General features: G+C 42.6%; 2 protein-coding genes across 3 annotated transcripts in view; one reads left to right on the top strand and one right to left on the bottom strand.

Moving 5' to 3' along the window:
* Positions 1–11,708, top strand: part of LOC139408932 (NOP14 nucleolar protein homolog (yeast)) — a 34,096-nt gene extending 22,388 nt beyond the window's left edge. The window contains exons 16-19 of one of the 2 annotated variants that reach the window (XM_071153402.1): positions 1,146–1,293; positions 9,330–9,448; positions 10,001–10,156; positions 10,407–11,708. In XM_071153402.1, the coding sequence (XP_071009503.1) occupies positions 1,146–1,293; positions 9,330–9,448; positions 10,001–10,156; positions 10,407–10,509 (526 nt within the window). In that variant the 3' untranslated portion in view covers positions 10,510–11,708. The remainder of the gene's footprint in view (positions 1–1,145; positions 1,294–9,329; positions 9,449–10,000; positions 10,157–10,406) is intronic. The other variant, XM_071153403.1, reaches the window with a different exon arrangement.
* A 456-nt stretch (positions 11,709–12,164) lies between these two features.
* Positions 12,165–14,270, bottom strand: LOC139408931 (vimentin-like). Its single transcript, XM_071153401.1, has 4 exons — positions 13,781–14,270; positions 12,761–13,438; positions 12,469–12,516; positions 12,165–12,360 (listed from the first exon to the last, which is right to left on the bottom strand). Exons 1-2 carry the CDS (start codon positions 14,268–14,270, stop codon positions 12,762–12,764), a joined length of 1,167 nt encoding a protein of 388 aa, XP_071009502.1. The 3' UTR covers positions 12,165–12,360; positions 12,469–12,516; position 12,761.
* Between the last annotated feature and the right edge of the window lie 5,040 nt (positions 14,271–19,310).

The following is a 19,310-nucleotide window of genomic DNA, read 5'->3' as shown; positions in this document are numbered from 1 at the left end:
TGTAGCATTTTCTCCCCGGTCTCTAAATGTCAATGCTGGGCGAGAGAAGCAGAGATGAAAGAAAAAACTAACCTTACCAATGTCAACTAGATTGCAGCATTTATTCGGTCAATTTATGACATTCTGGTGGGCAATTGTTTTGTCTTCTAGGGCAACAATTAATGACAGAAGAGAAGCAGAATATAGGCTATCTAATTATAGACAAGTGGACTTACAAATAGCCTACCTAAATGTCGGAAATGATAAGCGAAAACAGACGTAACTAAGAAGACATGTCATAAATTGTTCTGCCATCTCTGACTGTACAACACATTTACTATATTTGCAGTTTAGGGTCTGTGCAGAGCTCAGATTTTCACTATCACATATCGTCAGGCAGTTGCGAATGGGTAATTCGAAATTGTGGGTGGGTGTGGGTGAACAAACAGCTGATCCGCATATCACTAGCACGCGCAGACAGGCAACTTTGGTATGAAACATTATTAGGCAACTTGGAAACGGTCGTCTTTCTGTTTTGTAGGCTACGCGTTCGCCAAACAACTATATTAAAAGCACCTCTGTCGCACTATTCACACATCATTCGCTGCTTCAAGTTCAGTAGCACCTCCTGTCCTAGTTGGGTGTGCGTTATCAGGTGCGCCAATAGGCTGTACAGTGCATTCGGAAAGTATTCAGACCCCTTCACTTTTTCCACATTTTGTTACATCACAGCCTTAAACTTTATCAAAGTTTTTTCCCCGTCATCAATCTACACACAATGACAAAGCATAAACAGTTTTTTTTTTTTAAAGTTTGCGAAAATAAATAACACATTTACACATTTGCTTACTTACTTTTCTTAACTATTGTTAGTTAAGGGCTTGTAAGTGTTAGGTAAAAAATAGATAAGTAAAAAATGTAAATAACAAATAATTAAAGAGCAGCAGTAAAATAACAGTAGCGGGGTTATATACTGGGGGTACCGGTAACGAGTCGATGGTTGTGGGCACAGGTTAATTGAGGTAATATTTACATGTAGGTATAGTTATTTAAATGACTATTCATAGATAATAAACGGAGTCAGTGTGTGTCCGTGTGTGTTTTTGCATGTGGGTCTGAGTGTGGTCATTTAACCAGTGTCTTCTGTCTTAATGATCCCCCCCCAGACTGTCTGCTGTGGCCACCTGTATGGACCTGCTGAAACACTGCTCTTCACTCTACAGAGAACTCACTTCCTACTCGCACATCTTTCAGCCAATCACAACCCTGCTCTCCAAACATCTTCCAATCAAAACGTATCCTGCAGCATTACAGGTGAGTGGAACTGTAGTGTCATCCAAAGACAACTTAGTTGGGCTGCCCTGGGCAAATGTTGCTGCAGTAAAACATTTGAAGACCATGACAAAGTGTTGTGGTTTACAAATCAGGGATTAGTTAAATTAGTCAATCAAGCACTGTTTTAATTCGTTTTTTTTTCAAGAGGATAGTTGAGCATGTTCATTCCCTTCATCTGTCATTGAAACACTTACCAGGCTTATTTAATAGTAACAGTTAGGAGGTTGATGGCTTTACATGCCTTCCACTGGGCAGTGAACCCTGGAGTTTTTACATCTGATTACAAAAAAAACTAACTAATCAGTTGTTAGCAGAAAAAATATGAATACTTCTGAAAACTAGATTAGTTCTTGGGTAACTTTTAAATTCAGAAAGGGTGTTTACCCCCTTTTCTCCCCAATTTCGTGGTATCCAATTGTTAATAGTTACTATCTTGTCTCATCGCTACAACTCCCGTACGAGCTCGGGAGAGACGAAGGTCGAAAGCCATGCGTCCTCCAAAATACAACCCAACCAAGCCGCATTGCTTCTTAACACAGCGCACATCCAATCCGGAAGCCAGCCGCACCAATGTGTCGGAGGAAACACCATGCACCTGCTGACCTGGTTAGCGTGCACTGCTCCCGGCCCGCCACAGGAGTTGCTAGTGCGCGATGAGACAAGGATATCCACACCGGCCTAACCCGGACGACGCTAGGCCAATTGTGCGTTGCCCCATGGACCTCCCGGTCGCGGCCGGCTGCGACAGAGCCTGGGCACGAACCCACAGTCTCTGGTGGCAAAGCTAGCACTGCGATGCAGTGCCCTAGACCACTGTTCCACCTAAGCGGGTCTGACCATGTTTGATGGATCCTCCTTGTCTAATTCTAATGCAGGGGGTCCAATCTGGCCCGCGGGGGGTTTGAGTAGAAAAAATTAAATAATAAACAGTCATACACGTCGATCCAGAGCATCCCAAACATGCTCCGTGTTTGACATGTCTGGTGAGTATGCAGGCCTTGGAAGAACTGGGACATTTTCAGCTTCCAGGAATTGTCTACAGATCCTTGCCACATGGGTCCGTGCATTATCATGCTGAAACGTGAGGGCATGGCGGCGGATGGAGGTCACGACAATGGCCCTCAGGATCTCGTCCCTGTATCTCTGCATTAAAATTGCCATAGTTCAAATGCAATTGTGGATTTTCATAGCTCATACCTGCCCATATCATAACCCCACTGCCACCATGAAGCACTCTGTTCACAACGTTGACAACAGCAAACTGCTCCACACAACGCCTTACACTTTATGCCATCTGCCTGGTACAGTTGAAAACAGGATTAATCCGTAAAGAGGACACTTCTCCACCGTGCCAATGGCCATCGAAGGTGAGCAGAACTGTCGTCAGGTCAAAACCCTGGTGAGGACGACGAGCATGCAGATTAGCTTCCCTGAGACAGTTTCATCACCTGTCCAGATGGCTGGTCTGACGATCCCGCAGGTGAAGAAGCTGGATGTGGAGGTCCTGGGCTGGCGTGCTTACACGTGGTCTGCGGTTGTGAGACCGGTTGGACATACTGCCAAATTCTCGAAAACAACTTTATGGTAGAGAAATTAACAATAAATTCTCCGGCAACAGCTCTAGTGGACTTTTCTGCAGTCAACATGCCAATTGCACACTCCCTCAACTTGACATCTGTGGAATTGTGTTGTGGGTGCATATGTGTAATGATTGTGCTGTTTAATCAGCTTCTTAATATGCCACATCTATCAGATGGATGGATTATCTTGGCAAAGGAGAAATGCTCTCTTACAGAGATGCAAACAAATTTGTGCACTAAATTTGAGTGAAATAATTTCCATGCACAACTTTTCAGGGATCTTGTATTTTCAGTTCAACACTTTACATGTTGCATATATATATCACATACTTACACAACTGTTCAAAGGTTTGGGTTCACTTAGAAATGTCCTTGTTTTTTAAACAAAAAATGTCAGTTAAAATAGCATCAAATTGATCAGAAATACAGTGTAGACATTGTTAACCTCTATAGGCTAGCGTCCTACCTGGCCAACATCCAGTGAGATTGCAGAGTGCCAAATTCAAATACAGAAATACTCATTATAATAATTCAGAAAAGATGCAACTATTTTACATAGGTTTAAAGATGAACTTCTTGTGAATCCAACTACGGTGTCAGATTTCAAAAGTGCTTTACAGCGAAAGCATACCTTACGATTATTTGAGAACATAGCCCAACAGACATCATTACAAACCATAACCAGCCAAGTAGAAGAGTTACACAAGTCAGAAAGAGAGAAAATTATTCACTTACTTTTGATCTTCATATGATTGCACTCGAGGACATTCATTTATTCAATAATGTTTTTTTTGTTTCTAAAGTCTCTCTTTACATCCAAAGACCTCCATTTTGTTTGAGCGTTTTCTTCAGTAATCCACAGGCTCAAACACCGTCACAACGGGCAGACAAAAAATCCAAATAGTATCCGTAAAGTTGGTAGAAACATTTCAAACGTAGTTCATAATCAATCCTCAGGTTGTTTTTAGCCTAAATAATCGATAATATTTCAACCGGACAATAACGTTGTCAATATAAAAGGTCAACAAGAAAGGCACTCTCTCGGTCGGGCGCATGAAAAAGCTCTGTGACACGGCAGGGTCTACTCATTTAGACTGCTCTTACTCCCTCATTTTTCAGGATACAAGCCTGAAACAATTTCTCAAGACATCTAGTGGAAGGCAAAGGAACTGCAATTTGAGTCCTAAGTCAATGGATACTGTAATGGCATTGAATAGAAAACTACACACACACAAAAAACTACTTCCTGAATGGATTTTTCTCAGGTTTTCGCCTGACAAATCAGTTCTGTTATACTCACAGACACTATTTTAACAGTTTAGGAAACTTTAGTGTTTTCTATCCAAATCTACCAATTATATGCATATCCTATCTTCTGGGCCTGAGTAGAAGGCAGTTTTAATTTGGACACGCTTTTCATCCGAAATTCCAAATGTTGCCCTCTACCCTAGAGAAGTTAATGTTGTAAATGACCGGAAACTGCAGATTTGTTATGAAATGTCTACATAGGTGTACAAGCCCATTATCAGCAACCAATGGCACGTTGTGTTAGCTAATCAAAGTTTATCGTTTGAAAAGGCTAATTGATCATTAGAAAACTCTTTATCAATTATGTTAGCACAGCTGAAAACTGTTCTGATTAAAGAAGCAATTAAACTGGCCTTTTTTATACTGTTGAGTATCTGGAGCGTCAGCATTTGTGGGTTCGATTACAGGCTCAAAATGGCCAGAAACAACTTCCTTCTGAAACTCGTCTATTCTTTTTCTGAGAAATGAACGCTATTCCATGTGAGAAATTGCCAAGTAAACTGAAGATCTCGTACAGCGCTGTGTACTACTCACTTTACAGAACAGAGCAAACTGGCTCTAACCAGAATAGAAAGAGTGGGATGCCCCAGTGCACAACTGAACAAGAGAACAAGTACATTAGTGTCTAGTTTGAGAAACAGACGCCTCAACTGGCAGCTTCATTAAATAGTACCTGCAAAACACCAGTCTGAACGTCAACAGTGAAGAGGCGAATCCGGGATGCTGGCCTTCTTGGCAGAGTTGCAAAGAAAAAGCCATATCTCAGACTAGCCAATAAAAATAAAAGGTGTGCAAAAGAACAGACACTGAACAGAGGAAGATTGGGGGGGAAAGGTTATGTACAGACAAATCTTAAGTTTGAGGAGTTCGGATCACAAAGAACATTTGTTAGATGCAGAAAATATGCTGGAGGAGTACTTGACGCCATCTTTCAAGCATGGTGGAGGCAATGTGATGGTCTGGGGTAAATGGGATCTTGAAGAAGGAAGGCTGTCACCCCATTTTGCAACGCCATGCCACCCCCTGTGGACGGCGCTTAACTGGAGCCAGTTTGGACAGGACAATGACCCAAAGCACAGCTCCAAATTATGCAAGAACTATTTAGGGAAGAAGCAGTCAGCTGGTATTCTGTCTGTGCTGGCCACTCCATTATATAGTCACCGGATCTCCACCCTATTGAGCTGTTGTGGGAGCAGCTTGACCTTAAGAAGTGCCCGTCAAGCCAATCCAACTTGTGGGAGGTGCTTCAGGAAGCATGGGGTGAAATCTCTTCAGATTACTTTAACAAATTGACAAATAGAATGACAAAGGTCTGCAATTGCTGCAAATGGAGCATTCTTTGCCGAAAGCAAAGTTTGAAGGACACAATTATTATTTCAATGAAAAATCATTATTTATAACCTTGTCAACGTCTTGACTATTTCCTATTCATTTTGCAACTCCATTTCATTTCATGGAAAACAAGGACATTTCTAAGTGACCCCAACCTTTTGAATCTGTGTGTGTACACACACACACAAACTACCAGTTAAGTTTGGACACACCTACTCATTCCATGGGTTTTCTTAATTAAATGAATAATGAAATAACACATGAAATCATGTAGTAACCAAAAAAGTGTTAAACAAATCAAATCTTCAAAGTAGCCACACTTTGCCTTGACAGCATTGCACACTCTTGGCATTCACTCAACCAGCTTCACCTGGAATGCTTTTCCAACATGGTGTTCCCACTAGGTATACACGATATGTCGGAATTGGACGAAATTAGCTAAAAAAATGCCGACATTGGTATCGGCCTGATGTCTAGTTTAACGGCGATGTTAAAAACCGATGTCAAAGCTACCGTGCGTACCTATATAACGTAGGTTCAGGACGTAATGACGCCACGTAAAAATGTTGCGCTACATGTACAACACGGCATTCCTAACCTAGCCCACAATGTCTACTGTGTGTGTGTGTGTGGATCAAGAAGTCGAGCAGTCATTTGAAAGAGCAAGAACATTTCAGCAAGGCAACTCAAAGGCGAAATCCATTAAAGTCAAGATAATGGAATTCATTGCCCTTGACAATCAACCGTTCTCTGTCGTGGACGATGTTGGCTTTCACCAACTGGTCGAGCACCGGTACACACTACCAAGTGTGCTATTTTTCAGATGTTGCCTTACCGGAGTTACACATTAATGCTATTAGCTGCACTACATGCATACTATGGAATGCTGTTTGGGTCTTTGAGTGTCAAAAAAGATACAGTAGCACTGTCAAAGCTGTACCAAAAAGTTTGGAAACACCGTCCACGAACGATGTGTTTACAATACCGCGTTGGTAATAAAGCATCTTTTGTTCGACCGCAACTTCTGTGGTTGCTAGCTTTAGCTTGGTACCTAGCTAGCACCAACACAACCAGCCTGAAAACAATGACCAGTAGAAACTACAGTAATTTTCATTATTCTTAGCAATGATTTAGGAATCCTTGTTAGTGTTGTTGTTCGCCTATTGAAATTGAACATCATGAAAATAAATAGCCAACCAGCTACTTAACACGGTTGCCCAAAGCTAACGTTATAAGCAGGCTAGTGAGGCTCGACCGGACCTGATTATGTGTTGTGAAGCTAGCCACAATAAGGATTACACACAATAATGGCATCTGCGGTTTGCCTTCAAAATAAAGATATGACATTGACAGTGATGCAAATGAACACAAATAGTAGAATTATGCTACACTTATTTTGAAGGTGAACTTCAAATTCCACTAATATGCCTAATCCTTATTGTGGCTAGCTTCACAACACATGCATCTTTGGTTGAGAATGAAACGGCTGAACAAAGAAACAGCACCGCAAGTCAGCAAAATAAATAGGTTTTGATTATGTCTTACTGGTAGCGGGGACATGCGTAAATGCCAACAAAATAACTTTTTGGTGTAAGTGTAACCCTTTTTATTTAACTAGGCAAGTCAGTAAATAATACTTTTTTTTACAATGACGGCCCGGACAATGCTGGGCCAATTGTGCGCCACCCTATTCGACTCCCAATCACAGCCGAACGTGATACAGCCTTGATTCGAACCAGGGGCTGTAGTGACACCTCTTGCACTGAGAAGCAGTGCCTTAGACTGCTGTGTGTGTGAACTTTTTAACTGCTTAAATGGCCGCTAAAAGTTTTACTATCTGTTACCGGTATCGTTTTTTTGGCTAGGAAAATATTGGATATCGGTATAGTGCAAAAATGTAATACCGGTGCATAACAAGTTCCCACATATGCTGAGCACTTGTTGACTGCTTTTCCTTCACTCTGCGGTCCAACTCATCCCAAACCATCACAATTGGGGTGAGGTCTGGTGATTGTGGAGGCCAGGTTATCTGATGCAGCACTCCATCACTCTCCTTTGTCAAATAGCCCGTACACAGCCTGGAGGTAGGTGTGTTGGGTCATTGTCCTGTTGAAAAATAAATGATAGTCCCAATAAGCGCAAACCAGATGGATTGGTGTATTGCTTCAGAATGCTGTGGTAGCCATGCTGGTTCATTCTGCCTTGAATTAATCACCGACTGTGTCACCAGCAAAGCACCACCACTTCCATGCTTCATGGTGGGAACCACCCATTCGGAGATCATCCGTTCACCTACTATGCGTCTCACAAAGACACTGCAGTTGGAACCAAAAATCGCAAATTTGGACTCATCAGACCAAATGACAGATTTCCACCGGTCTAATGTCCATTGCTCGTGTTTCTTGGCCCAAGCAAGTCTCTTCTTATTATTGGTGTCCTTTAGTTGTGGTTTCTTTGCAGCAATTCAACCATGAAGGCCTGATTTACAGTCTCCTCTGAACAGTTGATGTTGAGGTGTGTCTGTTACTTGAACTCTGAAGCTTTTATTTGGGCTGCAATCTGAGGTGCAGTTAGATCTAATGAACTTATCATCTGTAGCAGATGTAACTCTGGGTCTTTCTTTCCTGTGGCGGTCCTCATGAGAGCCAGTTTCGTCATAGCGCATGATGGTGTTTGCGACTGCATTTGAAGAAACTTTCAAAGTTCTTGATGTTCCGCATTGACTGACCCTCATGTCTTCAAGTAATGGACTGTCGTTTCTCCTTTTTTCTTAATTGAGCTGTTCTTGCCATGATATGGACTTGGTCTTCGCCCTATTTGATATGTCTTCTGTATACCCAACCATACCTTGTCACAACCCAGCTGATTGGCTCAAACGTATTAAGAAGGAAAGAAATTCCACAAATTAACTTTAAACAAGGCACACCTGTTAATTGAAATGCGTTCCAGGTGACCACCTCATGAAGCTGGTTGAGAGAATGCCAAGCTTGTGCAAAGCTGCCATTAAGGCAAAGGGTGGCTGCTTTGAAGAATCTCAAATATAAAATAAAACACTTTTTGGTTACTAGATGATTCCGTATGTGTTATTTCATAGTTTTGATGTCTTCACTATTATTCTACAATGTAGAAATAAATAGAAACCCTTGACTGGTACCAATTTCCAGTGCGGTCCTCCGGGCCTCGAAGACCGAATGCGACCCCAGGGCAAAATTACTTAAGGGTAAAGTTATCAAAGTAATCAGATTACCTTACTGAGTTTGGCTAACCTAAAAGTTAAATTACTGATTTAACACTTTTGAACTGTTAACTACTAACTATAACCGGGTACATTTAGAAAGTAAACTACCCTGCCCATGGTCTGTGTCATGGTTCATTTCTATAAGGAGAATTTGAATTTCAGTTTACTTCCTGAATTGACTGACTGTAAATGGAATTGACCCCCAACTTGGACTACCCCTCACTATAGTGAGTCCTTGTTTTATCCATCTTGGGATGGGAATAGTGGTAAAGCAGTATATACATTTACCTTCACACAGGCTAGCAAGATGCTTATTACAATGGAGCATTGTCACAGTTCAGCTGCTCACCCTCACAGAAATACTCACTATTTCACCACTAGTTGCAATTGATGTAGGATTTGTTTACTTGCAAGTTGTCTACCACATGGTGTTTTTGTATAGGAGCGTTTTTTACTATTGAAATTTTTACTTTTTACTTATTGAAATGAGTCTTCTAGGCCGGGTAACTAGGCCGGTTTTCTAATATTGTGCACTTTTTTTAATCTTCTTGTCCCAGGACCTTCATGGGGAAATCCTTGCGACCATATCCGGTTCACTGACGTCACGTCCTCTCCTGGTGTTTCAGAAGAAGAAACCCATTCCCCTCAAACTGTTCACACCAAAGATTGTGGAAGTGTGAGTGAGACCTCTAAATTCAGTTATTTGTGTGGAGAAAAGGGAAGACAAAGTGATTGTATTCCGTTGTAATGTCATCTTCAATCCAAGATTGTAGAGTGAGACTCATCTTAATTCAGTTATTTGCGTAGCATTACCCCACTTAAGATGTAATTTTTTATTGAACCTTTATTTAACTAGGCAAGTTAGTTGAGGAACAAATTCTTATTTAAAAACAATGGCCTACCAGGGAACAGTGGGTTTAACTGCCTTGTTCAGGGGCCGAATGACAGATTTTCACCTTGTCAACTCGGGGATTCGATCCAGCAACCTTTCGGGTACTGGCCCAATGCTTTAACCACTAGGCTTCCTGCCACCCCTGATTTAAGATAGCGATGGATTGTTTTCCCTTGTAGTGTCACATGCACCCATTTGGCTTACATCAAATATTGTAGAAAGATTGTGTGAGACTAAATTAATTTATGTATAACAAACGCCTATGAAAATTGCCGTACAAAAGAACTATGTTCCCCTTTAGTTTCACCTTCCATTTTGTAAACCTCTCAATTCCAGGCTGGACTATGGGAAAAAGCGAGGGAACACAAAGGAGGAGAGGGAGAAGGAAAGGTTGAACCACAAGTATAAGAAAGAGTTCAAGGGAGCTCTGAGAGAGATCCGTAAAGACACCCGCTTCCTGGCCCGAGAGAAACTCAACGAGGTCATGGGCAGGTCTGTATGACATTACGTACACTTATCACTATAACACATGCCAGAGTCTGGTCTAGTGGTGGCGCTGCCAACTCCTGACTACATACCCCTTGGTGACGGTTATTTGAGCCCCGCCTTGGCCACTTTCTCTCCTGTGCCCTTCACCTTTCAACCCCCACTTAACCTTTTTATTTTTTTAAATACTTGAAAATATATGGACTTTTTTCATGTGCAGATGACCTAACGTTTTTTTTCTTCCCTCTGTTTGTAGGGATGCAGAGAGGAAGAGGAAGGTGAAGGAGCTGTTTGGCAGTCTGGCCACGCAGGAGGGGGAGTGGAAGGCTCTGAAGAGAAGGAAGAACAGCAGACACTGACCTATTCAAAACGGCTTTGTATTGTCAGTTACAAACTTTGTAGTATTTTCTATTATACTTTTGTTTTAAACATTGCAAAATAAAATTGCTGAGAACAACGTGCATGATTTGTATTAATTTGTGGATATCATCATCCATTTCATATGTTATATTTGTATAACATATTTGTACAATATGTCATTTTCTAAATGTACAATGTTTCAAATTTGCAAAACGTACAATATGTTAATTTACAAAACTTGTTACAAATTCCAATTTGTTGTGGCTAGCATTTGCTAGGCTTAAAGTTAAGGTTAGGAGTAAGGTTAAGGGGAAGGGTTAGCTAACATGCAAAGTAGTTGAAAGTTGCCAAAATGCTGAAGTTGTCTGTGGTTAGATTCAAACATGCAACCTTTGGGGAGCTAGATGTTTGCATTATACACCCAACCAACCAACCACCCTACTTTTAGTTTTTGCTTTAAGTAACCTTCTGTCTTATGTGCAACCATACCAAACGTAACATTTCAAAAATAATTAGTTTCCTGGATATATGTTCACTATGTTATGTCTAGTCCGAGACTTGTCGTGGAATTATTGTAATCAAAAGGAGAGACTTAAATTTCAAAACAAGTCAACTTTATTATTTATTTCCTGCAGTAATGGAGCTTGTCAACGAGCCCCCCCCCCGTAGGTAATTCGTTGAGAGCCCAACAAGCGGATTTGAGCCACGGCATTTTATAGCAAAGTCCATCCTCCTGGAAGTTCATGACAAACCGCAGATGTATGGAATGGGTCACAAGGTTAGGGTTCATATGAAAGATACTAATAATTCTCCGCAAACAGTATCGGCTGTAAAAACTTCTCATTATGTTGAGACCAGGTTCTGGCCCTGGGGCCTTCTCCCCTTGGTACCCAGTACAGAAACATTAACTCATGCTATGGAATGCGGTCTTGTTAGGATTATCACCCAAAGACCATGTAAATATTCTGTCCGTGTTAAATCTCCCTGAGGCCCACTTTCAGTCCAAACACAGATGAGTGTTCTTTAAAAAAAACTTCTGTTGCATAAAACAAGCATTTGATGCAGTAACAGTATTCTAACAATCTTGTAATTCCTGTTCTAACAGACCATCCTGGTTGACTTTGTGTAATCTTACCATGTACGTTTAAAAAAAAAAAAGATATGCTTTTGTTCAAAGTAATAAACATCTTTATATTTATGTTGCTTTCATTTCGTGTGAGTGGAAAGGTTTTGGTATTTCCCCACATTTCAGAATGTGCAGTAACCATTTCTAGTCAGGTTTTGGTTATTCTAATACAAAGTGGTTGGGAGCTTTTACATCTCTGACAAACCCAGACATAATTTTAGACAAAAACTATTAGGAGATTAAAAATGATTACCAGAAACAAAACACAGCAGTTGTATGCACTCAAGTTAAGCTTTATTTATTATGTAGTAGTGGGTATACATTTATGTAAACAGCTTTAGTTATCTTACATAAAATGGGTGAGTCACAAGGTTTAAATTAAAATAAAGGGAATGTTTTTGTTTGAGGAGTTAACCATACTGTAGCAGGGCGCTCCAATGTTCGAGAGAGGTTGACAGGGTCAGGCAGGAATGGGAGCGACCGATGACGAGGGCTGGTCAGGGGAGCGGAAGCTGTGGTGGGTAGGACTTGGGGAGAAGGTAGGGTGCTGAGGGTCTGCGTGTTGAAAGGGTTGGACGGGAAGAGCTGGGGTAGTGGAGGGAGAAGTTGACGGGCAATTAAGTCTGGGAGGGCTGACGGGTGGGAGATACGGTAGGGTGCTCAGGCAGACATTCTGGCAGCTGTGTGGGTCTCCACACTGAGGTGGTCCTCTCTCTGACCGCTCCTACATGGAGAAGTAGGTTTCATATGGAGGATTGAATCAGGGTACATAGCCTGAGTGGTACACAGCACAATTGAAAGTGACTATGGAAATTATAAATAAGGTGGGTACCTTTTTTTTATTTGAAGTTCTCCTCTGTCTCGAATGATATTTGGACACCTACAAATATAATAAATGTTTCAGTTATGCTGTATTGAAAGTGTGAACAGTGCTTTAGTGTTGCAAGTAAATATTCAAATCATTTTCTGATGTCAACACATTTTCCTTTAAGCCTTAGCATCACAATGAGCCATAAAGCCATCCAGTCAGTCACACAACTTTCTCTGTAACTCTTTCTCTACATCAAAGCACCACTTAGACTTTGAGGACACTACAGTTACCCATCCATCGGTGATCAACCCACCTTAAACTTCTGGCTCTTTCCCTGCCGAGATCCCCAGTCTGCTCTCTTCTCCCTCCAGCAGCTTCCTGTAGACGGCTATCTCAGCATCCAGCTTCAGCTTGATATGCAGCAGCTCCTGGTAGTCAGCCAGGTACTTGCCCATCTCCAGCTTGGTCTCGCAGAGTTGGTTTTCCAGCTGGGCAATGATGCCCTCCAGGTCTCCGACCTTATCCATGTGGGCCATCTCCATGTCCTCCAGCTGCTGCTCCAGGGCCATGTTGCGTGCCCTCAGCCCATCAATCTGGTTCTGGAGGTCTGTCACCTGGTTGTGGAAAGTGGTGATCTCTTCTTTAATCGACTTCATCTGCTCTTCTTTCTTGCCGGCAACCTCTTTGAGGGTTTCGAACTTGCCCTTGTACCACTTCTCGGCTTCCTGTACGTTTTTGGCCGCCACAGCCTCGATCTCGGCACGCATGTTGCGCAGATATGCGGCCAGGTCTGGGCGGTCACCGTCAATTTCCGCAGTCACCTTGGAGTCCTCGATCTGCTTCATGAGGTCGGCGACTTCCTCGTCGTGAAGCTTCTTGAGGAACTCAATCTCGGCCACCAGCTGTTCGACACGCTTTTCAAGCTCCGCCTTCTGCAGAGTGGCATTGTCTACGTCTTGACGGAACTCCCTCAGGATCATCTCTGCCTCCTCTGGAGATGGATAAATGGGGGAGGTGAGTAGATGTTTTAAAACATTACAACAACAATGATATTATAGTATTGCGATCAGGTTCACTTGGTGTATGTAGACAAAACGTTGGCTGATCATACACCCCTACGAGTACAAGCAATCTCAATCAACCAATGGTATGTCTAGAAACATTGTGTTGTCAAATTTGGCGTTTTGATTATTCAAGGAATACAATTGTAGCTAGAAATCCTGCTTCTTCATGGAAATTTGGTTTATATCATCATACAATAATGTTAATATGGAAGACGATCGAGATCAGTAGATCTCCCTAGCCAGTGATCAGTGTGGGACTGCTACCATACCTTTCAGTGACAGCTCCTCTTCCAGTTTCAGCCTCCACACCTCCACCTCCTCCTCAATGTATCCCCTCTCGATATCAGCAGCTCCCTTCTCATTGGTCAAAGCTTCAATCAGCTCCCTCATCTCCTTGAACTTGAGTTCATACTCTTCTCCGATGCCGGTGGGGCCTCCCTTGAAGCGGCCCTGTAGGGCGGCGAGCTCTGCAGTCAGCTGGGCGTTCCTCTGTTCAAGGGCCTGAACCTTCTCGATGTAGCCGGCGAACCTCACGTTCAGCTCCTGCATCTCCTCCTTCTCGTTGGCATGCTGCTGGTGTATCTCTGTGCCGATTTCCACGGCGGACGACAAATTGCCGCCCTGGTACCCGGACCGCCCATGGTTGTTGTATGAGGAACCGCGACACCGGGAGGGAGAGGGGCTCTGGACCCGCGTACTGCTATGAGAGCTGCTCACCTGCAGTGACTGGGATTTCTGGGAATAGGAAGCTCCTCTCATGTTTGCTTCTCAGTGTGTTTACAAAGTGTGTTCTAGAATCAGATTTTGTTTCTTGAGTATAGTTCCAGTTCCACCAAAAGGATTTGAAGGCCTCTTGTGTTCTCTTTCTTTGCTGGCTGGCCCACCTTATTACTGTACTGACAGTCTCTCAGATCGACCCGTGTCTTTTATAGGGTCACAAAGAATGTCTCGGACTCCCTTGAAACTCTCGCAGGGTTTTGACATGTTTTAAATGTGGATCATCACTCTCTTCCAAAGACCTGCAGCACAACAGTCTTCATTAGCTAGCTAGCATTGCGTTGTTAGTAGCGGTGACGGGTGGAGTTTGTGCGGCCCACGCCTCCGTGTGAAATAGTGATATGAGGATGTATGCCCGCTATTTTTCACTCTTACTTAGGGCACCGCTAGGGACTCGGGAGGGTATGGAGGCCATCTAGCACATTGGGAAACACTGATGAAGTGACTGTGCTTTGGCAACAGATTTTCCTGTAAGACTTTCCGACATAGCTTCAGGGTAGCCTCCCTCACACAATCAAGATGTCAGACACCATTGCAGTGGAGACATTCTTTGAAAAATTAACCATCTCCAAGTATAACAAGAGTCTTCCTAATGCTGGGAACGGTGTTAAGGAAAGCATTGGGGTAATGCTTCATTTGAGTCTCCATGTAGTCTCAGGATAATGTGTTATGACAAATAGGGTTATAATGATAGTAAATCTATTCCTTGATATTTTAGATTCAGTTGCCTCTATTTGTGCACAGTAAGAAAAGCCTATATTAGAACTATGGACAACCACTATTTGTCAGTAAAGTGGTCTAAAGCACATGCAACTGAGCACTATTGAAATGTTTGGAGATGTTTAAAAGTCATAATCTGAACTGTCAAAAATTGAAATCTGCATGTCATGAGACAATTGGTTTCTTTAGTTTTTACAGTTCGCTCGCACACTCAAATCACATTGAAATCCCTTCTACAACCCCTCCTGTCATGCCATTTTCACTCATATCTTCATTCGTGGACATGAGATTACTTTAGTTGGCCAAATGGTGAAGTAATACTCTTGTATTAGCTAACATTAGCTATGTATTACATAGCTAGATGTGTGCTGTGTCTATGTGGGTGTTATCTGTGTCTGTGTGATTCCTCCGGCCCAAGTTGTCAGTCCCCTGTGAGGGCTCTACAGTCATGGATATAAGATGACATGTCTTCACCAAATGAGGAATTAATACATTGATATACCACATGTTTTGTAGTGAATCAGGATTAGCTTGCTGCTGGCATTAGTGTGATGTGGGTGTATCTGTATGCTGCCTCCATGCCTATAGCCCCATACTCATTCCATTGTGAAGGCCTCAATCTTTGGTCTTCTCTTGACCAGAGAGAGGGTGAATAAATACTGCATGTTCAGTAGATAGCCAATCATCACTGCTATCTGGCTGTGTGTGGGTGTATCTATTTGTACTCCTCCAGCCCAGGTCAGACTCATTCCCCTGCTAAGGCCTCTACATTCATGGATATACGATTTAAGTAATGCCTTAATGTACCACATATTTAATAGGGATTCATGATTAGCTAGCTGCTAACATTGGTGTGCTGTGTGTGGGTCTATCACTGTACAATATCTATCTCTTTTAATGCCTCCAGCCCCAGTCAGCCTCGTTCCCCTGTGAGGGCATTGGCGTTGAGCAGGTTCAATCTCTAGGGTGCTTGTTAATTGGCTTGGGCCTCTGCTGTGACACGAGTCATGGAGACATTTTTAGTAATTTAGCAGACACTCTTATCCAGAGCGACTTACAGTAGTGAGTGCAAACACTTTCATACAATTCCCTATGTGGTGTGCACTACTACATACTATTCAATATGTAGTACACTACTTTTGACCAGAGACCCATGGGTTTCCCATTGCGGGCCCTGGACAAAAGTGCACTATAAAGAGAATAGAGTGCCATTTGGGATGCAGACGACTGACTCCTCCCCGCCGAAAGTCTATATGGGAGTGGCACTAGGATGTCCAGCAACAGTGTTAACTTTTTGGTTTCTCTAGAGTATACTGCATGGAGTCCAGGGTCATGATGAAGTAGGGAGGAGGAGAACGTTTTTTTTAAACAAAACGAGCATAAACGGCAGGCGGAGTGATGAGTTCAGGTAGTACCATCTTGCGGTTACTGATACATTGTGTGCCTACTTAACGCATTCCAGATTTACAATAAGTCACTGAAGTTTGTGGTCTAACCTCCACTGGAAACTGATAATTGTCTGACTGTGTTTTCTGTGACTTTAGAGGTGGTTGAAGTGCTCTGTTTCCCTTTTGACTCCAGGTTTAAGTGACAGTGGCAGAAGGGTGTGGAAAAAAACATTTGTCTCTAGATATGGCAATCTGTGTCAATATGATAATATGCAGTGACAACAGTGCATTGCTATCTGTGGTCACAATAAGACTGACATTTTAGGGAAACTACTTTGACCTAGTAATGATTTTTATATATTTGTCAATAAAAAAACAATGTGGACAAGCAAGTCATGTTCATTTTTCTTTGTGTGAGTTTCTCCTAGATAAAAAAATCTAGAAAAAGCATCTTGTCTAATCTTATTTATCATGCCCGTGTCTGTTGATTTAAGATACCTTTGGCACTCATCGACAATCAGAGAGCTGATATGACTACACGCACAGCTTACACACACCCACAGGTAGTATCTATGGGGACTGTCAATGCCTTCCGTCCTATTTCCATCTCTCAGCCACGACCATGTCACCTGTCTCGCTGAGGATCTGATATAATGAAAATAACTTGTTGCCTTAAAGACCCAGATAAGTCAAAAACTAGACTTTCCTGTGTTTTATATAAATTCAGTGGCCAGTTTATTATGTACACCCATCTAGTACTGGGTCGACCCCCTCCCACCTTTTGCTCCAGAACAGCCTGAATTCTTCAGGACATTTTATTTTTTTATTTAACCTATATTTAACTAGGCACAAGGCATGGAAAGGTTGCTCAATTGGTATCAAGGTACCTAATGTGTGCCAGGAAAACATTCCACACACCATTATACCACCCCCACCAGCCTGTGCTGTTGACATCAGGCAGGATGGGGCCATGGACTCATGCTGCTTACTCCAAATCCTGACAGCATTCAGCATGATGCAACAGGAACCGGGATTCGTCGGTCCAGGGGATGTTTTTCCCCTCCTCAATTGTCCAGTGTTGGTGATCGCGTGCTCACTGGAGCCGCTTATTCTTCTTTTTAGCTGATAGGAGTGGAACCCTGTCTGGTTGGCCCATCCATGACAAGGACAATCGAGTTGTTCATTCTAAGATGTCGTTCTGCACACCACTATTGTGCTGTGCCGTCATTTTCCTGTTTGTGGACTGCCTGTTAGCTTGCACGATTTTTGCCATTCTCCTTTGTCGCACCGTTATCGGAAAACCCTAGACTCTGTCGTGTGAAAATCCCAGGGGCCTCATTTATCAATATTGCATAGAAACTATTCTAAAATAGTACTTACGAATGGAATTTAGAATGGTGTACGCATAGAAAAGTGTGTTGGATAAATCAATCACACAAGCATCATACACACACTGGTAGGCGATAACCATTGATAAATACCAATTGTACTCAGCCTCAGTGCTCATATGGTCAAAACCATCCCTTTAAAGCTCTTGGGGAATCTTCAACGCTGTACCATGAAATACAACGGCGCAACCAATAAAAGCTATGTGATTTTGCACATCACATACAGTGCATTCGGAAAGTATTCTTACCCCTTGACTTTTTCTACATTTTGTTACATTACAGCCTTATTATTAAATAAAATCTCATAATGACAAAGCGAAAACAGGTTTTTGAGACAATTTTGCAAATTTATTCAAAATAGAAAACATACCATATTTACATACGCATTCCGAACCTTTGCTATGAGACTTGAAGTTGCACTCAGGTGCATCCTGTTTCCATTCAATATCCTTGAGGTGTTTCTACAACTTGATTGGAGTACACCTGTGGTAAATTCAATTGATTGGACATGATTTGATAAGGCACACAACCATCTACATAAGGTCCCACAGTTGACAGTGCATGTCAGAGCAAAAACCAAGCCATATGGTCGGCGGAATTGTCCATGGAGCTCAGAGAAAGGATTGTGACGAGGCACAGATCTGGGGAAGGGTACCAAAACATTTCTGCAGCAATGAAGGTCCCCAAGAACACAGTGACCTCCATCATTCTTAAATGGAAGAAGTTTGGAACCACCAAGACTCTTCCCAAAGCTGGCTGCCCGGGCAAACTGAGCAAGACGGGGAGAAGCATCTTGGTCAGGGAGGTGTCCAAGAACCTGATGGTCACTCTGACAGAGCTCCAGAGTTCCTCTGGGAGAACCTTCCAAAAGGACAACCATCTCTGGAGCACTCCACTAATCGGCCAGACGGAAGCTCCCCCTCAGTAAAAGGCACATGACAGCCCACTTGGGGTTTGCCAAAAAGCACCTAACTCTTTAGCCTGAATGCCAAGCGTCACGTCTGAAGGAAACTTGGCACCATCCCTACGGTGAAGCATGGTGGTGGAAGCATCATGCTGTGAGGATGTTTTTCAGCGGCCGGGACTGGGAGACTAGTCAGGATCGAGAGAAAGATGAACGACGCAAAGTACAGAGAGAACCCTGATGAAAACCTGCTCCAGGGCGATCAGGACCTCAGACTGGGACGAAAGTTCACCTTCCAACAGGACAACAACCCTAAGCACACAGCCAAGCAGCCAAGACAAGTCAGGAGTGGCTTCTGGACAAGTCTCTGAATGTCCTTGAGTGGCCCAGGCAGAAAGTAGATATTGGCTTGTCATGTCTTTTCCTAAAACCACTCTTACAGGATTATTGTGAGGATTTAACACCTATCTTAAAAAGGCTAAAGCGTGTCATGCAGGTGCAGATCCAAGTGCAATCCACCCTTGGATTTTTAGCAACGGGCTCTTTTCAGCAACTCAATGATTTTTTATTTATGCTTTTTTTTATTTTATTTTTTTTACATTGTTTTTAAACTGATATGTGA

The sequence above is a fragment of the Oncorhynchus clarkii genome, chromosome 5 (assembly GCF_045791955.1).
Source record: "Oncorhynchus clarkii lewisi isolate Uvic-CL-2024 chromosome 5, UVic_Ocla_1.0, whole genome shotgun sequence".
In the NCBI taxonomy this organism is placed as follows: Eukaryota; Metazoa; Chordata; class Actinopteri; order Salmoniformes; family Salmonidae; genus Oncorhynchus; species Oncorhynchus clarkii.
This window is presented reverse-complemented; position numbering and strand designations above follow the sequence as displayed.

Bases quoted from the DNA above. Each gene is read 5' to 3' on its own strand.
- LOC139408931 (XM_071153401.1), bottom strand. From the start codon at position 14,270: ATGAGAGGAGCTTCCTATTCCCAGAAATCCCAGTCACTGCAGGTGAGC. The intron at 13,439-13,780 runs GTATGGTAGCAG...ATCCATCTCCAG, and splicing joins AGAGGAGCTGTCACTGAAAG to AGGAGGCAGAGATGATCCTG.